General features: G+C 41.4%; 1 protein-coding gene and 1 long non-coding RNA gene across 2 annotated transcripts in view; both read right to left on the reverse strand.

Moving 5' to 3' along the window:
• The window catches only part of schip1 (schwannomin interacting protein 1), a 192,900-nt gene that overhangs the window by 169,695 nt on the left and 4,932 nt on the right, over positions 1 to 18,273 (reverse strand). The window contains exons 3-5 of the mRNA XM_018702193.2: positions 15,012 to 15,079; positions 14,613 to 14,699; positions 13,043 to 13,184 (exon numbers count right to left, since the gene is read on the reverse strand). Coding sequence (XP_018557709.1) covers positions 13,043 to 13,184; positions 14,613 to 14,699; positions 15,012 to 15,079 — 297 coding nt within the window. The remainder of the gene's footprint in view (positions 1 to 13,042; positions 13,185 to 14,612; positions 14,700 to 15,011; positions 15,080 to 18,273) is intronic.
• LOC127139026 (uncharacterized) lies at positions 15,100 to 16,828 on the reverse strand. Its single transcript, XR_007808850.1, has 3 exons — positions 16,654 to 16,828; positions 15,856 to 15,933; positions 15,100 to 15,694 (listed from the first exon to the last, which is right to left on the reverse strand). It is a non-coding gene; the product is annotated as an uncharacterized LOC127139026 (long non-coding RNA).

Consider the following 18,273-nt stretch of genomic DNA (forward strand, 5'->3'; position numbering starts at 1 on the left):
GGAAATCACACACACACTCATCACAGGTTAATGAGGAGGTAATTAGTGCTTTTGTTGGCACAGACATGGCAGCATTGAAATTCAGACTCCATTTCAACCCACAAAATTTCAGATGTGCTCTCCCTGAAATACCTGAGCTCTATACCCTGCAAAAAAATGTATGTCTATCTGTCTGTGTGTCTGTGTAAAGGTCTGTGCTCCATTTATCAGCATTCTGACCTTGTCCAGCAGCGCCACTGTGAAAGGTGCACAAAGCACCAGGAATGATTTAATAAGGCCTCATACTTTTTTTGGTTGAAATGTGGAGAGGAAAAAGAAAAATGAGAGAATAAAATGGAAAGGAGAAAGGGAGACAGTGAAAGAAATGGAGAGTATGAGAGGTAGAATATGAATTAAGCTTGGAAAATAGTATGCCTACAAGTTTGACAAGTGGGATTTTATTCTTGGTTACCACTTCTTTAAAAAAAAAAATTCTATCTTTCATTTTGTAAGTGCAGATGTCACTTCTGTCAAAGAGTAATATCTCCCTTTTGCACCAAACTGCCATATACTTTCTGTGATTTTATGTAAGTCCAACAAGGGACCAGGAAAAAAGAGTGAGGCCAAAAGAAAATGGATATTTATATGCCTCACACACCAAGGAGAGAATTATTTTTGGGGTGACAGACAAGCCAATTAACAGTTAATGCACAGAGTGTGAGAGAAGAGAGAGGAGGAGATGTAAAAAGATGCAGAGAGTCTAAGATGAGAGATAATTAAAACTGAGCTTATAAACCCAGTAATTCCTCCTCTCACTTCTTGTATTTTAAATGGACTTTCTACACTAGTGCAGCCATTGGCACCACCAGTAGAGATGGTTAAACACTGCACCAATTAAAGGAGAAAAATTTATAAGGAGAAATTTTTAACATCTAGAAGTCAACTAACCGTCTTTACTGCTGAGTAAATAAAACTTCACCAGAGGAAAAAAATGGATCCCCAGAATGCCATCTGGGGTTGGTAATTAGCTGCTATGCTGTAATGGTGCTACTGTCCTATGGTATTTAATAAGGATAACACAATCTCATTGTTGCCTCATTTAAAAGGTTCCATGTGGCCATAAATTGGAAATAGTGAAATTATTTTATGAGTCATTTTTCTTCCTGAAAGCTACATATTACAGTTTTACAGATTCATACCCCCCATTCTTCACCTAAGCATTTTATCTCCTCATCCCTCTGCCAACCAAGTCCCTTATGACTCTGAGCCAACTTCTCCTTGAATACACATAATGATGTATCATGTTCATTTTTTGTGTTTAAATAATAACTGTAGAAAAGGTGGTGACTCTGTGTGATACTCCCTCTCTTTCTCACATGCATTTGTGGTATATACCTCTGCCTATAGCTTTGCACCAGATCTCAAAATGTTAGAGGTTGAAAATGGTGAGCACTCACAATGTGAATGATGAGATGATGTGCAATGAGAGAGTGACAAGGAGCAGCCAAAACACATGTAGGCTTGAACACCCATGTATGAAATGTAATCTGTGTACACTGATGCTGAAACAACAAATCAATTAATCTATTAGTCGCTCGGCAGAGAATTAAGACAATCTATTGATCGTCTAGGTTTTTATTTATCAGGTAAAAAGGACAAATAGTAGTTGGTAGAGCTCTCCAAATGTGAAGATTTGCTTCTTTTCTTTGTTTAATATCAGAGTTAAACCCTGTGGAAAGATGTGAGACTGGACCTACACTTGGAACCTTATTTTTCTGAATGATTCAGACTAAATGTTATTTGCATTGATTTATTTTTAACAGTGGAAATCTGCATCTACTGTACCGTTATGTAAGTAATACTGTGATATTCAAGTTTTTATAGTGTCATGACACATGTACAATATAACAGAATTATTATTCAAAAGAAAACATAAAAATTAATATGAAGCAAAACCCCCTGGAATCAATAGTTTTGTTTATCATGGCTCATTCTGTAGCAGTCATTGTAGAGACCACTCCAAACCAGATTGGAGTTGTCAGACTATTAACTACATTTAATCCTAAAAAATTATTCCCACACATGTGTTATTGATACCTCTGCAGCACAAGGTAGACAAGGATGAAACTGAGCTAAAGCAACTGCTCTGGTTTCCCTCCCTCCAGTCCTTCTTTTCCTGCCACTCCCTCGCTCACTGTCCTGGTATTTTGAGTCTAACTCTAATTCTGCTCTCTCGCTCTCTGTTCGCTCTGTGGCAGGAAATAGCATCTGCTAAATGAGCACAGGAGGAGGAACATTTGGAGTTGGTGCATGATATCATTCTTCAAACTAAATGTTTTACTGTAAACAGTATCGTAAACCTCTTTCCCTCGCACACGCAGACACACATTATGTTTGCAGAGATAGAACAGTAACTTATGAGGTGTCATTAACTATACACAGTGGCTACAGAGCCAGAGTGTTTCCTGTTTGCCATTACTGATCAGACTTTTTGAAACTGCCTCATGAGGAGGATCACCGGGCTATTTGTGTTTCACATGGGGAGATCAGGATGATTTATTCAACTAGTGACATTCACCTGGTCCAATTGCCCTCCAAGTTGTTATAATACTGTGATACTGTTATTCTTTTTAATCTTCATCAGGTCTGGGTTATGATGGTAGCAAAGTAGCCCAGACAACCTTCTCCCTACCTACTTCCTCCAGCTCCCTCTAGGGGATCGCAAAACATTCCCAGGCCAGATGGGCTGTATAATCTCTCCAGCATGTTCTTGGTTTAGCCTGGGGTCTCTTCCCAGTTGGACACACCTTCCAGTCAACCATCTCAGCTGGCTGTTTCAAATGTGAGGAAGCAATGGTTACAGTGAGTTACTTCCAGACACCTGAGCTCCTCACCCTGTTGCAAAAAGGGCCAGCCCAGACATCCTGTGGGGGAAACTCATTTTGGTTGCTTATATGCACAATCATCCATCACTATCCAAAGGTCATGACAATTGATGGTGGTTGACCCACTGATCTATTAGTGTCATGCCTGCATTACTACCATTGCTGCACTGTTGTACCTGCCAGTCTCAAATCCCCTCTTACTCTGACTCATGAACACGATCCAGAGACACGTGAACTCATTCACTTGGGGCAGCAATTTGTTCTTAGCCCAAAGGGACAATCCACCGTTAAGACTTGAAGGTGCTGACTCTCACCTTAGATGGAGCAGCCAAAAATGGGCAAAGCAACCTAATCTGGAACAGTGCATAGTATTTTATCGCATAATTTTGTTGTTATCTCGTAAACAAATTGAGATGAATTGGTTTGAGAAGATGAAATGTAAAATAATTTATAAAATATGTCATCAGCTGCAAAGAAACTATCACGCTCAGGTTTTATGAGGGAGCTGCTAAGAGTGGGGAAGTACAGTATATAAAGGAGGACAGAAGTCGTCAAGTCAAATTTTATTTATATAGCTCAGTATCACAAATCACTAACTTTGCCTCAAGGGGCTTAATCTGCACAGAATTACGACACCCTCAGTCCTTAGACCTTTCAAATCAGACAATGAAATAGTGCCTAAGAAAATGCTTTTATGGGAAAAAATGGAAGAATCCTCAGAAGGAGCAACGGGGGGGGGATCCCTCTTCCAGGGTGGACAGACATGCCATAGATGGCATGTGTAGAGAAAAGAGCAACAGAGTAGAATGGAAAATTAGGATGACAACATTTTTGTAAACATTAAGCAGAGAGGAGAGAGACTATAAGAAGAGGAAGAGTTTCTCTGAAGAAGAAGAGTGTAAACAAAACCCAGCTCAAGAAGTAAAGCTCAGGGCAGACAACATAAGAACAACAAGAAGATAGAAAGACTTCTTTCCTTTTTGCCAGATGTGGGTAAAGGCATAGAAGGATCCTATTGCTTGTCTAGGTCATGCCAGACAGCAGTAAATAATCTAATAAATAAAAAAAAAATCCAAAACTTTTTAAAATATTTGTATTGTGTAAACAAAATAAACAAGCAAGCAAATTAAGGTGAAATGCTGGTGGGTCTACTTTAAGCTTGCAGAGGTATTTAACACTGAAGCAATTTTGAAAAACTGTCCTAAAAACAACACAAAAACAACAAAAAAGAAAAGCATGCATTATAGGATTATAAATAGATAAATGAGAGAAAAAGTTCTAATTTAAAACTCACCGACATGGCTGTGAGGTAATGTGAGATTTACCACAGCTTCACAAACTTTTAGAGGCAGTGATTTCTACAGAGAGCACTTTGCAGTGCTTTGGACAAATTGGTGCTCAGCGAAGGTTGCATAACTTTGAGCTGAGACTGACAGTTCTCACCTTTCTGGCTGAATTTTTACAATATGCTTAGGATTGTGATTGACAGGTTGGAAAGCTGCAGGACATCATTTGCATAAGTAAATAAGGACATCCTGAGCAAGTTCACGGTTACCATGGTGATGGTAGGAGATTATGAGGACTCATTGGGCCAATGTTTAAACTGCCAGAGGGGCAACTAGACAGGTGCTCTGTGCGTGGGTGCACATGACACACGCGCACTCTTGCGCACACACACACACTTGACAACACACATGCACATGCCTATACACTACAGTACCTTTACAGCTGATGTAAATGCATATGCAAATACAAGTGCTTTCACAGTGGCTTCAAAGATTCAACAATCTATTATAGACAAAGGCACAACTTCAAAGCAAAGGCTCTTGGCTGAGAAGATTCCCCAACACACTAAAAGCACACTCACAGCTGACAACAGTTTTTACTCACCAACATGTACACATGGACTGCATTAGAGAAAGGCCTGGCATTCAGCCCACAGAAATCCTCTATCTTTTCCCCCGTTCAATGCGTTGTTTTTTTTTTCTTTGTGATGCAGTAAAGAATGAGTATTCATTACGTGCTAGAGGACAACCCATCTTCCCTTCATCCCTGACTCATAGATCAAAAAGACATGAGAAAGGGCAGACAAGAGATCAAATGTGCCTGTGAGAAATCCACCCACAGGACTTCTCCAGAGCCTCCACTGGCATATTAACACACATAGCCAATATTACAAATTCACACTTGAATACAAGTACGCAATACACACATAAAATGGTGGTTAAAGGTTAGCTTTGCAGGAGCTGGCTCAAAATCTCACAAGGTCAGTTTTCAATATTAGATCTTAGTCTGGAAAACATCAAATGAGAATTGACTAAGCCCTGTAAAGACCTTCACAAATATACAGTAACTTTAAATCCAACTATTTCACTTTAGCATTGCTGAAATAAAATGATGCATGACTTTGCAAAAGTACTGCCTAATTCTGGTCTGAAATGTGTTTTTTTGTGTGTTTTTGTCTTTCAAGATGTTAGGTGTGCCTGAGAGATAGTGAGAGGAATGGAAGGACACACAGAGGGAGGAATGGATAGATTGCTAGTTAGATAAAATAAAAGAAGAAAACTGCATGTGTATCTGTTGGAGCAACCACCACTACAAAAATACTATGTCCTTAAAAGGCCAGTAAACATTTCATTAATAGTCCCTCTTATCTAACTCCTGCTTAAACTGTTAATACATTGTTAGAGCGGTGGTAAGTAGTTTGCCTCTGTGTTAGTGCACAGGATAATGAGACTAACAGCAGCTAACTGTCACAGCCTGGACTTTATGCTATCAGAGAGGTGCCGCTCCTTTAACAGTCACTGACCGGCTCATCTTCTCTTTCTACTTGCTGTTGTTGTGGTTGATGGTTGAAAGACATGGATGATCTTTACTGAAGCTTAAAAAAACCCAGAGAGCACAGCTGTGTAAGAGAAAGTGTGTTTCTGTAGAATCATCTCTCTAAGGGTGTTGTGACAAGCGAGGTGCCCATGATCAGATCAGAGGAGGAGAAGTAAATACCTTATGGACCTGCTGCACAGTATATAAGATAAAACAAGTAATTCACAGCCTGGACTTCATTTTCTCCCACCCTCTGTTGCTGTTCCCAGCCTCCTCTTACATATGCACACCTTTGATTTTATTCTACAACCTCGGATTCTCTCTCCTCTCTAAGGATAGCCATCAATTCCTGTCTCTGCCACCACCACCAAGTGTACTGTACACACAGCAGGAATGCTGTCAGAGGAGGATTATAATGCCTCTGATTTGGTTAATGGACAGTAATGGTAGATGGCTGATGAACAGAAGAGGGGGGAGGAGGAGATGGTGGAGTGAGGGAGGCAGAGAGAAGGCGAGTAGTGATAGTGAACAGTAGGAGTTAGAGGGGCTGGACTATTCCAGTGGTTCCCTATCTGAGGCGGGTCAAAGAGGAGATCAACCCTCAACTCCTCTCCTCTCTTCTGCTGCCCTCCTCTCTTTACCCTACTCCTCTCTCCTCCAGGGATCTCATTATGGCAGACTCACAGGCCATGAGGACTGAGCCCATCTGCGTATGAGATGGGCTAAAGAGGGGGACAAGAGGAAGGGAGTAAGTGGGGGGTGAGAAAGCAGGATTGAGAGAGATACTGGAGGAAAGGATGAAGAGAGAAAAACTGGGAGCAGCAGACTGGGAAGAGAGAGTAGGGGAGATAACTGGAGGGAAAGTGTGTATGTGCAGAGAGATGTGTGCTGTAATAGAACAGTAGAGCATATAGCCTTAGGTACCAGATTGTTATTACTGCTGCAGATGGTAGGGAGACGCCTCCAGCAGATTTATGTTTTGTTATAGTCTGTGTATGTGTATATATGTGTCACATCCATGTCTGCATGGGGCTATATGCTTGTTTAGTTTAAGTAATGTCAGCTGAACGGCATGTTTTCTAGATAAATAACCAATTAGAAGCTCAGGGGGAGTCTGCAGTGAGCTACAGCATCCAATCAAATCCCCATACACCAGCTGTAAACTATCGCTCTCATCACAGGCAGCCTGCTGTAAATATCCAATCAAGTGACTCAGGATCCTGCGCTCACAAAAACAACAGTGGATGACATAAAGTGAGAAGACTAAAAATGAGCTGAAATGCTCACTCCATATTCTCCCCGTCCTCCCGCCTGTGTCGTGATCAAGATCCATCTTGCCCTCTGCTCTTTTTCACTTGTCAGCCCTTCTCCATTTGTGAAACGGCTTTCATTGATTTGTTTTGGAGGGGTCATAAGATGCTCTTAATGTGCCACTGAAGACTGTTAGAGTGTTTATATTTGTGTACATGAGCTGATGTGTGCATTTAAGTGTTTGTGTGTATCTTCGCAGGTCCACATATAATGGTAAACATTAATCTTTGGACAGTTTGGACAGAGGCAGTGATGACAAAGAAAGGAGATGCTTTGACACACACACACACACACACACACACACACAGCAGCGTCTGCACATGCTTTCAATCTCACACCCACACAAATGGAGGTTCATGGAGGCTCTAATGCAGAGTTATTATCCTCATAATCTCCAAAATCCACCACGCCTTCTCTCTATTCTCTCACCTCCTCTTTTCAGCTTTTTAGCCATCCATCGTTCTCTCTCCACCTCCTGGAGACATCAGCTCTCACCACTCGTTTTCCCTCTCCACCATATAGCCATGATAAATCTCTAAGATATCTTCCCAATGGGCTTTCACAAAATCAATGGCTATTTTGGGGCATCACTCTCTAGGCATGAGTCTGTGTGCTGGGTTAGGTACAATATATCTATGTGGATTCTCAAATGCTGAAAATTCACAAATAAGAGCCGATATAAAAACAACTTCTGATTCTCAAGTAATAGCTTGGTGGTGTCCAGCACAAACAACTAAAGGCAGGGTAAAAAAATATTGCGTGGGGTGTAATTACCTGTGCTGCAGAAGCTCAGAGGTACACAGCACAAATTCCTTCAGAGCAACAATCGAGTTTTTCTTTTAACAGAAATCAATTACTAGCCTACTTAGTTCTAACCACTTCTACTACGCAGTTCTTTTGATCATTAACATTAAAAGGCATAGCAGGAGAGGGAGGGATTATGCCCTTTTAAGCCACTGGAAGGATTTTAAGGTGAAACATCTGTGTAGGAAGTGTTGAGATTCAATGATGACAACAGCTTAGCTGCTGCAGCTGTAGGTATTAAACTAATTAGCTGGTCATGCTAACATCCACAGCTCATTTTGGAGCAAAAAATAGAAACCACCAATACCTATTTGTAACTTTAGTGTTTTTGGTTTTAAAAAGGCAATAAAAAACATCAAAACTCTTTTCTATATAGTATTGCTCTCACTACACAGTGCCATTCATGTCAATTTAACATGTGTAGAGACCCAAAGCTTGACTAGCCTTGCTATGGTTGCTGAGCCTATGATTGGACAATCACTGTTGGAGGTGGCGGGGGGGATTAGCAAAGTGTAATTAGCAAGTGAGAACAGTAGAGAGACAAAGTATGAGAGTACAACATTACTCTGTTGGAATAAGTGCTGTAAAAATGTACGTTATCATGCATTAACTGAGATGACAGGGAAACATGGATGTAAACAAAGGGACAATTAGAAATAAAGGCATATGTCTAATGTAGAGTTCAAGTAAAACAAAAACCTGGCTGTTATTTGGAAATTTGTAACATACAGTGTGTTTATACATGATGGGTGTTAAATTTAGTATGTGTGAGTCCATGTCTGCGTATGCTTGGACTGAATATTCCTCTGGAGTTTATATTTTGCACAAGCGATCACATTTTCTTCTCTAACGGATACAAATGCAAGAGTTACTGTCTCTCAGGAAGCCAGCTGAGCCTGGGCCTGTTTTGACAGTAAATAAGCTAATAGGCAAATGTCATGGCTATTAAATGAGTTAAGCCCGATCGATGTCAACTCCGGGGCAGAGGTATATAAATTCATTTCGAATGAGACACCAACTGACACCAATAAAACAAGTAATCTGTTAGCATCTGTCTGCAGAACCGGGGAGTTGGTGTGCGTCTGCGAAAGTGGATGTGTGCATGTGCCTGCGTGCATCAAGAGGCAGTGGGAGGGAAAGCGAGGGATGACATAGAGTGAGGTTGGGAAAAAGGGATTAAGGGGAGGGGGGATAAAGGTGGAGGCACGGATGAAGCCGTCACTTTGCTTTGTGAGATTCTTGGCGGTAAGAGATGAGAGAACGATCTCCCACGCAGGCTGCAGGAATGCTTACACTCACACTTTCCCTCCGCCTGGGCCTCAGAAAAGGAGAGGAAAAATGTGCAAACATGCCACAGAGATAGGAACAGATCAATGTCCACAAACACTGTTAGCAAACAAACACAACCACGGTTGCACAAACTTGTATTAGCACAGCCCAAGCGTAGATGATGTAATGTGTTTTTATTCAAATTCCACTTTCAATTCTCTTTTTCATTTTTTTTCTTTCCTCTATTGACAGTCCTTCACTTTTTACTATCCATCACTGAAATCATTTAATTTATGACCAGGCAGCCTAGCAGCAATATTAGTTTCATCGTTATGACAGGCTCTGCACTGAAGCATTTCATCGTCATTCTCATCTCCAACACTTCAGCTTTGATCGCTGGTTTGTGCTTCTGAATATAACTCACCAAACCATCCCAGAGGGCCACACTCAGCTGTGTGAATCACGGGGATCCACTCAAGCAACAAAGTCAGCACGTAGAGACACTCACATGCAAATGTACATAATACACTTAAAGCACACATTCAAATCAAACTATGCAGGAGCACAGTTTCAAAGCTTAATACAGAGCAAGCTGTGCAAACTGCCACAACAATAATCCACATTTATGCTAATAGAAAGTCAACTTGTGCCCATAAGAATTTGCAGGTCTTCATCTATTAGACCTCACTGGTTTAGGCTCTCTACTCTGTCCCAGACCTTACCTGTATTCAAAACTGAAGGCAGGTGAGTGGATATGCAGAATGTTAAGTTTAGCCTGAAGGTAAGATAGAAACATGGCTTGCAGAACTATCGGTACTGCCTCAAACTTTTAGCCTTAAACATGTTAAGCATTTTTGGTGAATGTTAAGCCACTATCTTATGTTGCATACAGAGAATTAGATGAGAAGATTGATACCATTCTCATATCAACATGCCAAGTATAAGGATATAGACAGAACACGGTTATCTTAGAATAAAGACTAGAAGCAAAGCGAAACTGCTTGTTCTCACTGTGTAGCTGCCAGATAACATAGTGGAGACTCCAGGAAGTCACAGCATGTGGCCAAGAAATCGTCCAACACATAACACCTTGTCATTTCTACACTTTGGTTTTTGTTCAGTTTAAACAGTATAGTTTTTAAGCTATGACACAGGTGTTGAAACACTGTGGTTTATAAATGCTCACAAACTATCCATGGTGTTTCTATAAATTTTTGGAACAACCCCACAACCAAACAGCCCTCTACACAGCAACCACATCAGGTCAGCCAATATAGAGCAGCAGTGTCACAACAGTCAGACCTATTGATTTACTATCAACAGGCCAGGAATGACCAGTGCAGTACATGTAGGGCCTGGCCCCCAGGTGTATAAATAATACATTTGGGTCTAAGGTTACAGCAGGCTTGAGCCAACCATTTCTGTCCATGCAACTGCAATGTGTGAAAGGTGCAAACAGGCATACATGAGAGACAACCTGACATTGATATTTGAGAGTTGAATTCTGGAAGGTGTTATGAGAGGGAGAGTGTGGTTCAAGGATGTTTTTCTATGTTAGAGCAGATGAGGGAGAGAAACCTCAGTGTGTGCTGCAGTGTCTTATCTATGCCTGTGTGTGTGTGTGTGAGTGTGTTGTGTGTGTGTGTGAGTTCAATGAAATATGCATGAAGTATGTTTGAACCCCCCCTCCCACTCTCCTCCCCTACAGGCCGCAGCAAGGTCCTTCACATGAGCTCACATGAACATGAAAAGACACACACACATACACACACACACACACACACACACACACACACACAGGGATATAATGTGGCACCCTGGCCTTACACTGATGAATGTCTGTCCTTCAGAGAGCACAACAGCCACCTAATAGTGATACAGTGTGAGTGAGGAGAGACAAAGAGAGCAAGATAGAGTGTGAGTGAGGGAAAGAAAAAAGGTGATGTATGAAAAAAAAAAAACTGAAAAAATGGTGGTCAGAGAGTGTGTTGAGAGTGTGTTGAGGGCAGAGGTGGAGGCAAGAAGAGTGTTGCAAGAGAGTGGGAGAGGGTGAAAAACAGCAGTGCCTGTCCTACATTATTCCCAAAATAACAGAGACTGAAAAAAGGTATGGAAGAAAGAACGTGTTTGATTGCAAAATAAATGTCTCTTTTTGATGAGTGTGAGACTGTCTTTAAACAATATTTGGCTGACTTTCCATATTCAGTAGCATAGGATTGGCATGTACACCAGGTCCAGTATAAAATATATTCCTGTAGGGAGGGGGATATTAGATAAACATAAGATAAATATATTATCTTATTTGCACATATGTTTAATTTTAATGTCATTTGTATGTGTTTATGCTCTCTTCCAATGAGTATACAAAGCTAAGAAATGATAAGAGGTGAACATTGTATTAATCGTGCAGTGGTGTATGTGTGTATAGGCCTACAGGTAAGTGATGTACAGTAAATCCATTTCAGGGCAGGGGGATTTGCCACATACCTCCCTAAACATAGTCAGAGATCTTGTATAGCAAGAGAGCAGCCAGTCATGATACAGTCTATCATGTAATCTGAGGTGTTTACTACACACGAGAGACTTTTGTTCCCTGACTTTATCCTTTAAGTCAGTGCTTTAAAACAGCACCAAGAGAGGAGAGAAGTGCTGTCTTGAGGACAAACTCAGGGGGATATGAAATGGGAAAAGAGGAGATGATGAGAGGAACTAAACAACATTATACCAGTGGCCATGGTACTGAAAGGTATGGGTGTTGATTTGTGAGGGAAGAGATATTCAGATCTTTTGCTTAAACAAAAGTTACAATAGTGCAGTATAAAAATGCTTAATGTAAAAAGGAGGGCTAATGATGATAAAAAGGAAAGAAAGGGGGAAGAGATTAGGTGACCGAGGAGCGGGATGGGGGATTCTTTGTCATCTTGGTTTTTAAGTTACAGTAACTTTCTAATTAGGAAGACATTTGCTGCTGTGCTAATGAACAACAAACTCTTTCAAGCAGAACAAACAACCTAAAAACAAAGCGCGCACACGCACACACACACACACACGCACACACACTAACAGAGTCTCACCAGGATACCAGCCCATCTGTTTGCTAAGGGAATCTTGCTTTCCTCTAGCATTTCTTAAAAAGAGGGGGGATAAAACTGCATCCTACACACACACACACACACACACACATATCAGTGAGTATGCAGACATGACATCATATTTTTCTGTGCTGGGTCTCTGCAAAGAGCGTGGGCTGGCTTGTGCGGGTAGATTGTGTATCTCCAGTGCGATTACTACACTGCAAGAGCCAACGCAGGCTGAGAAACCAGCAGAGCAGACTGTCCGTGTGTGTATGTTTGTGCCTTGTCTGTCACTTGGAACTTGAGGCAGTCTAAAGGCATCTTTTTCGCATCTCTGCATTCATCTCCTTATCTCTGCCTCCTCCTCCCCCCTCCGACTTTTTGATTCTTTCTCCCTCATTCTCCTCTCACTGTTTATCTGCTGCTCAGACAGTCGGTTTTCTTTTAATTTTTTTCTTTTCTTGCCTGGCTTTTATTTGGCTGCCATGCCCTGTGAGCACTGTTTAATTCTCCCCTACACTCCCCCGGGAAAGGGAACGGGTGGGGGGGGGCAAGGGCAGAGGCACTTCATTAATCAATCAACCAGCTTTGAAAATTTACCTAATTAATGGCTAATTACAGATCTGGGCACAGTGCCAGCTGGCATCCCATCCACCTCCACCAATACGACCCCCGCAGTCCCCCAGATGACACTAGAGGTAAACACCCCTCCCTCCTTCCCTCCTTTGCTCTCTCCTTTATTATTACTCTATTCATCCATGCATCTACTCACTCATTCCCTTTTGGCTCCGTGCAGAAACAACAGATCACAGCTGATAACTCGCACAAGACAGCAGATAACTTAAAAGACGTCTAGATCTCTTGCCACCTGCCTCATGTCGCTTCACACGGTCTTACCGGAGAAATATTGGTGGTCATCACAGGGTCCTGGAGGCTCTCTGAAGGCACCGTCTCACCCTGATGTTGGCCGGTGTGGTTCTTGCCTTGCCCCTGCCAGCACCCCCTACGGAACAGACTCGCACGCCAGGCACGCTGGATCCTAGATACATAACGGGATAAAATGCGCATATCAGTGACATATACATTTCATAACAAAAGTTAAACTGTGGCTGGTTGATGGAGCGTTTCCAAGGCTTGAATGAGCTTGAAACTCTAGTGCAAGCCTATGGAGTTTTGCTCCCAGGGAGTATTCCCATGACAAATGTCCAATCACTGACCTTCAAATTCTGCTATGAGCACTACTGATGAGGAGTTGAAACTAATAAATAAGCTTTGTAGAAGCCTGATAACATATTATGCCATTTAAACCAGTTTAACTTTAGGATTCTGCATTCAGCTACGGCATAATGCTTTGTCCACAACTGCACTGATTTGCAGCTGGCTTCTTCTTCACGGAGTTGGGGGCTCATGGATACACCACTTTGAGAAAAAAAACTAAAAACAACAGGATTTGTTAGATATGAAGTTAAAATATTTCAAAATGCTGGGCATAAGATAAACACTATGGGACTGATAAATTATCAAGTAGCCTTGAGTATTCTGTGCTGATAAACACAATATCAATGGAAAAAAACCTTGAAATTTATTTTCCTTTCCTACATTTATTTTTTGCCATTCTCAAAGGAAAAAAATCCCAAATATTTAGAGTCAACTTTGCTATTCTTTTCCCTTTAAATCTGGCTGATACATTTCCTCGACCTCTCCCCACCTATCTCACCCCTGTTCTCGACCTCCACAGACCGCTTACTCAGTCTCTCACTTCCTAACCTCTTTCATCCCTGTAGTCACCCCAAAGCCAGGGTCCAGGATGGAGTGTAGGATCAATTACCCGATGGAGAAACACATTCACCTCCAGCGGAGCAGAGAGACAGCTGAGCCAAATGGAACAAATTGAATTAAGCCATAACTCCTAGCTCCAAAACCAATACCTTTCTACCCCCCACCTCCTACCCCATCTCTATTTTCTCTACTTCTACACTCTCTTTGCTTCTTCTATCTCTCCATTCCCCTCTCTCTATGCTTCCTGTCTCCCCTGCCTTTTCTGTGAGTTCATCCTAACATTTTTTTCCAGCCCTCTCACCTTTCCACACCCCAATCATGTTGCCCCTACACGCTAGCTTTCTCTTCTCTGTCCTCGACTTTCAAGGAAGTGAAAGCCTGAGGCGAGAGCTGTCCTTCCCTATTACACCTATAAAACCGTGGGTCCATGTTTAAGTAAAACGTTGTTAGATGGCAGTCTGCGAGGGTTCATGCACTCAAAAGTGCACTTTGACCCCAACTCTGAAACCTAATCAGAGGTAAGATTGAATAAAGGCCACACGTAAATTGATTTCTCCCACACAACAAATACAATGCACTATTAAGGTCACAGGCAACATTAGTGAAAAACTGATTAAAATGTAGAAAATAAACAGATATTTTTGAAGGAAAAAAAACAACACACAAGTAAGTAACAGATGATACTCACACAATAGCCTTGAACTCCAGGTGCTGTTGTTGCTCACGGCGATGAGGGCTATTGTCATCCTCCTCCCCGCTCCTACTTGGATGGCTTCTATGACAGTAACAAGAAAAGACAGATAAAGGCATATGAGGGCAGAAACAACAAAAACAGCACACACAGTTTGCAACTCCTCCTGAATGTTACAACTTTATGAGTTTATATTTCAGATAACACAGGAAGTTATAGCCAAATAAGCACTTGGAGGTTTTGTGCAACAGGGAGCTTCTCACTATAAAATAAGGCAGAAGAAAGGTCTTATTGAACAGGGGCTTTACATTACAGTATAGCATCCTCTCATTGCAGTGCTGTCTATAATAACTTTTTTTCATGGAACAGTAGGGACACTACTGTATAGTGGCTTACCTCTCCACCTTAGGAGCTGCTTGCCCTCCGCTGTGGTTGCAGTAGCGATGATATCTCTTCACTTCTTCCTGTGCAGTGAATAGCACCATTATGTCAACAAGGTTTTTAATTCTCTATGCCAAGGATTTGATACAGGAGGATCTGTGCCTTCGATAAGATACAATAATAAATCTGCAGCATATCGTGTGTGTGTAACTGCTCCTCCACCCACACGTACTGTCTGTCTGGCATAGCTGCATAACTGGGCCAAAACAGAGGAAAACTGCTCTTTCATTTGTTTCGGTTATCTGTTTGTTAACCTTAACAGTGTCAGCATGTCTGGATCTGTTAACACAGGCATAAATAATCATAAACACAGAGTGGCAGGGGAAAAAGAAACTGGTAAGCTATTGCTGACGCATAACAGCATGTGTGTGCTCCGCAGGTGCCAACCAGCCAGACACCGGCTGCAGGCCAGGGGGTGAGGCCCATCTCAGGCAGCTCTGGGGCTACTGCCATAAAGCTCAATGGGACTAAGCAGATGGATGTGCTCCCAAAGCAGCAAAGCTGCTCCACTCCATCTCTAGTATTCACCCATCTCTCTGTTAGCCAGCAGGGTGCAAGCTGTGAGTATCCATTCATGCTCGTGTCCATGTGCTTTTGAGTGCATCAAGGGTGTGAGGATACATTCAGCTCACAGATCACTGCAACACAGAAAGTAATGACTACAGTACATGTAATGAGAAAGGTGACCCTCATAACAATGAAGCAGCAGAGTTATCAACTGATGCTGTAGTTTTATTCAGCTCATTGTTTTTGCTTCATAGCACACAACTTCACTGTTAATCTCTTTCACTAGTCTCACCTCTTATCATCCTCACTTCCCGCTCCAGCAGACAGCTCTTTAAGAGGAAAAGGCTCTGATGAATCCACTCTACGCTTCCTGCTCAGCGCCAAACAACACAGGCAAGGATACTGAATAACTGGTGGAACATAGTGAAGCATTTAGCAGCTAAAAAGCAGTGCACTTCCCTGAAGAGTTGGTGGAGACCAAAAGAGAGCCAAATAAAGAGCGAATACTGAATTTCCATTCACCACATGGACAGTCACACAACTCTAAACAAATCAGTGTTGCCAACTTTGGGTACCTGGCTGGAGTGAGATTTTGATGCCATGGGCTTAATCACACAAATATGCACTAAATCAGGGGCACATGTTTGAACTTCACCATCATGGTTTTTGAAACAATGCAGGCGCTAACACAAAACCTGATTATGCCACCCCAGGACTTCCACCTAGGTAAATACTCACAATTTCACAATATTATACATACACTCGGGCACAAAGTTCCATTCACACACTCTGTCTCTATGGTCTATGGGAAAGAGATACAGATCTATAGCTAATTGATTAATTAATCAGCTAATTGAGCACAAGTGTAAACACTGACTTAACATATTACATACAAATCATAACAAATTACAAGCTTGGAATCAAAATGTGGATGTACGTGTGGTAAACAGCAAGCTTTGCTAGCAAAAGTTACAATTAAAAATCAGCTGGATAGCAATTTTGGCTACTTTACATGTGAAATCTTTGGTGGATGGTACTGTGAGCTAGCCAAGATACCTGTGATAGCTTCATTTCTGAACACGGCACTTACGTCTCATCGACTCCATTTTCCCTCAGTCTCCCCTGAATCGTTTGCTAATGCCGGTCTCTCATCTCTTTCTCTCTCTTTTGCCTTCTTAAAGTATCTCAATAAATCATCAGTCGTCATCCGGAACAACAAAATTTATCATCATTTAGCATTCTTAGAAACATTCATAGTAGCTAGCTAGCTTAGATAGAAAAACCGAGTACCTTAGCAACACGTTGCTGTCATTCTTCTCTGCTGTGCACTTGACGTTAGGCAGCTAACATTAGCTAACTAGCTGTTTACATAGCTTAAGCAATTTTAAACTTACTCCATAACTTGCAGAGCATTTACTCATACAAATATTATGTAACGTTAGTTGGAAAGTCCTGGGTTCCTTAACTAATCCATAATCGATATTTGCCATAGTCACTTTCCTTCAACCAAGTTAGACAGGAGTGTAACTGGCTTGCTTGAACGTCATCTGGAATCCCGGCTGCCTAACATTAAGTTTGAACAAATCATGCAGCAACTTCCGCCCTACTGTGCTGTGATTGGCTAGTCCTCGCCGGCTGTGCGCTTGATCAGTTGTCTATCAACACGGTAGCTAACCAACCAAAATACGATCGCTGGTTCATCTGGTATTGGCGTGAGATTGAAAGTAGAAAGCGTGTGTCACACGCCAGAAGCGTGGGAGCTGGCAACCCTGAATAATTATAATAATGGTTCATGTCTGCTAAATCAGTAAATTAGCAACTGTTTGCTAACGAGTTAGCCATATCAACTTCATAAGGCGATATTATATTAATATAGTGTTTACAGTTTGTTCTGCTGCCCCCAAATGGCCAGTAAAAAATCAACTGATGCAAGCTTAAAAAGTGCAAAAAAGTGCAAATGTTTGAACTTTGTTGGAGTGTCATTCTCCAACTGCTCCAACCAGCCACAAACCCCAATTTAAACATCATCACACAAACTGACATTTTCAGTCGATATCCCTGACAGTTCACTGTATTGAAGAATTACATTTATTTGCAGCCTTTGGCATTTCATACATAAAAACTGCACTCTTTGAGAATCCTAATTAGCACAAAATATTATGCAGCTATAAAATGTTTCACAGCTGGCATATGCGTACATTTGCGTGAATCTATAAGCTTAGGTTATGTACTGTATGTTTGGCTCCATGTAGTCCGGACTCTGTGCTCTAAAGCTGCATTAGCTGAACAGTTCTAAATGTTCCTGCTATTCTCCTCAGTGAAGCCAGCAGGGATTAAGTGATCAGGATGCCAGGCAAAAGGCCAATACGGGTTTAGAATATAATTGTATCAACAAGTGTTGTGCTGTATTAACTGCAGACTCCATCCTGATTCTCAAGCTAAAATCCATGACAAATGATAAATATGTTCTTCAAATACATTTTTAGCAACAAAAGTCGAAAGATACATTTAAGGGAAGTGCTAAAAATGGAAGAAATATATAATTTAAAGCCACAGTAATACATCTTGATGTCATTATCATGATCTACTGTCTAGCTTCCACTACATGGTTGAACATTAGGAGCATTAATTATATGATTAAAACATTAATCACTGTAAAAGTTTCATTATGTAAATGCTATTATCGCTTTGAGACTGTAGCTGTAACTGT

Source organism: Lates calcarifer, linkage group LG21, assembly GCF_001640805.2.
Source record: "Lates calcarifer isolate ASB-BC8 linkage group LG21, TLL_Latcal_v3, whole genome shotgun sequence".
Classification (NCBI taxonomy): Eukaryota; Metazoa; Chordata; class Actinopteri; family Centropomidae; genus Lates; species Lates calcarifer.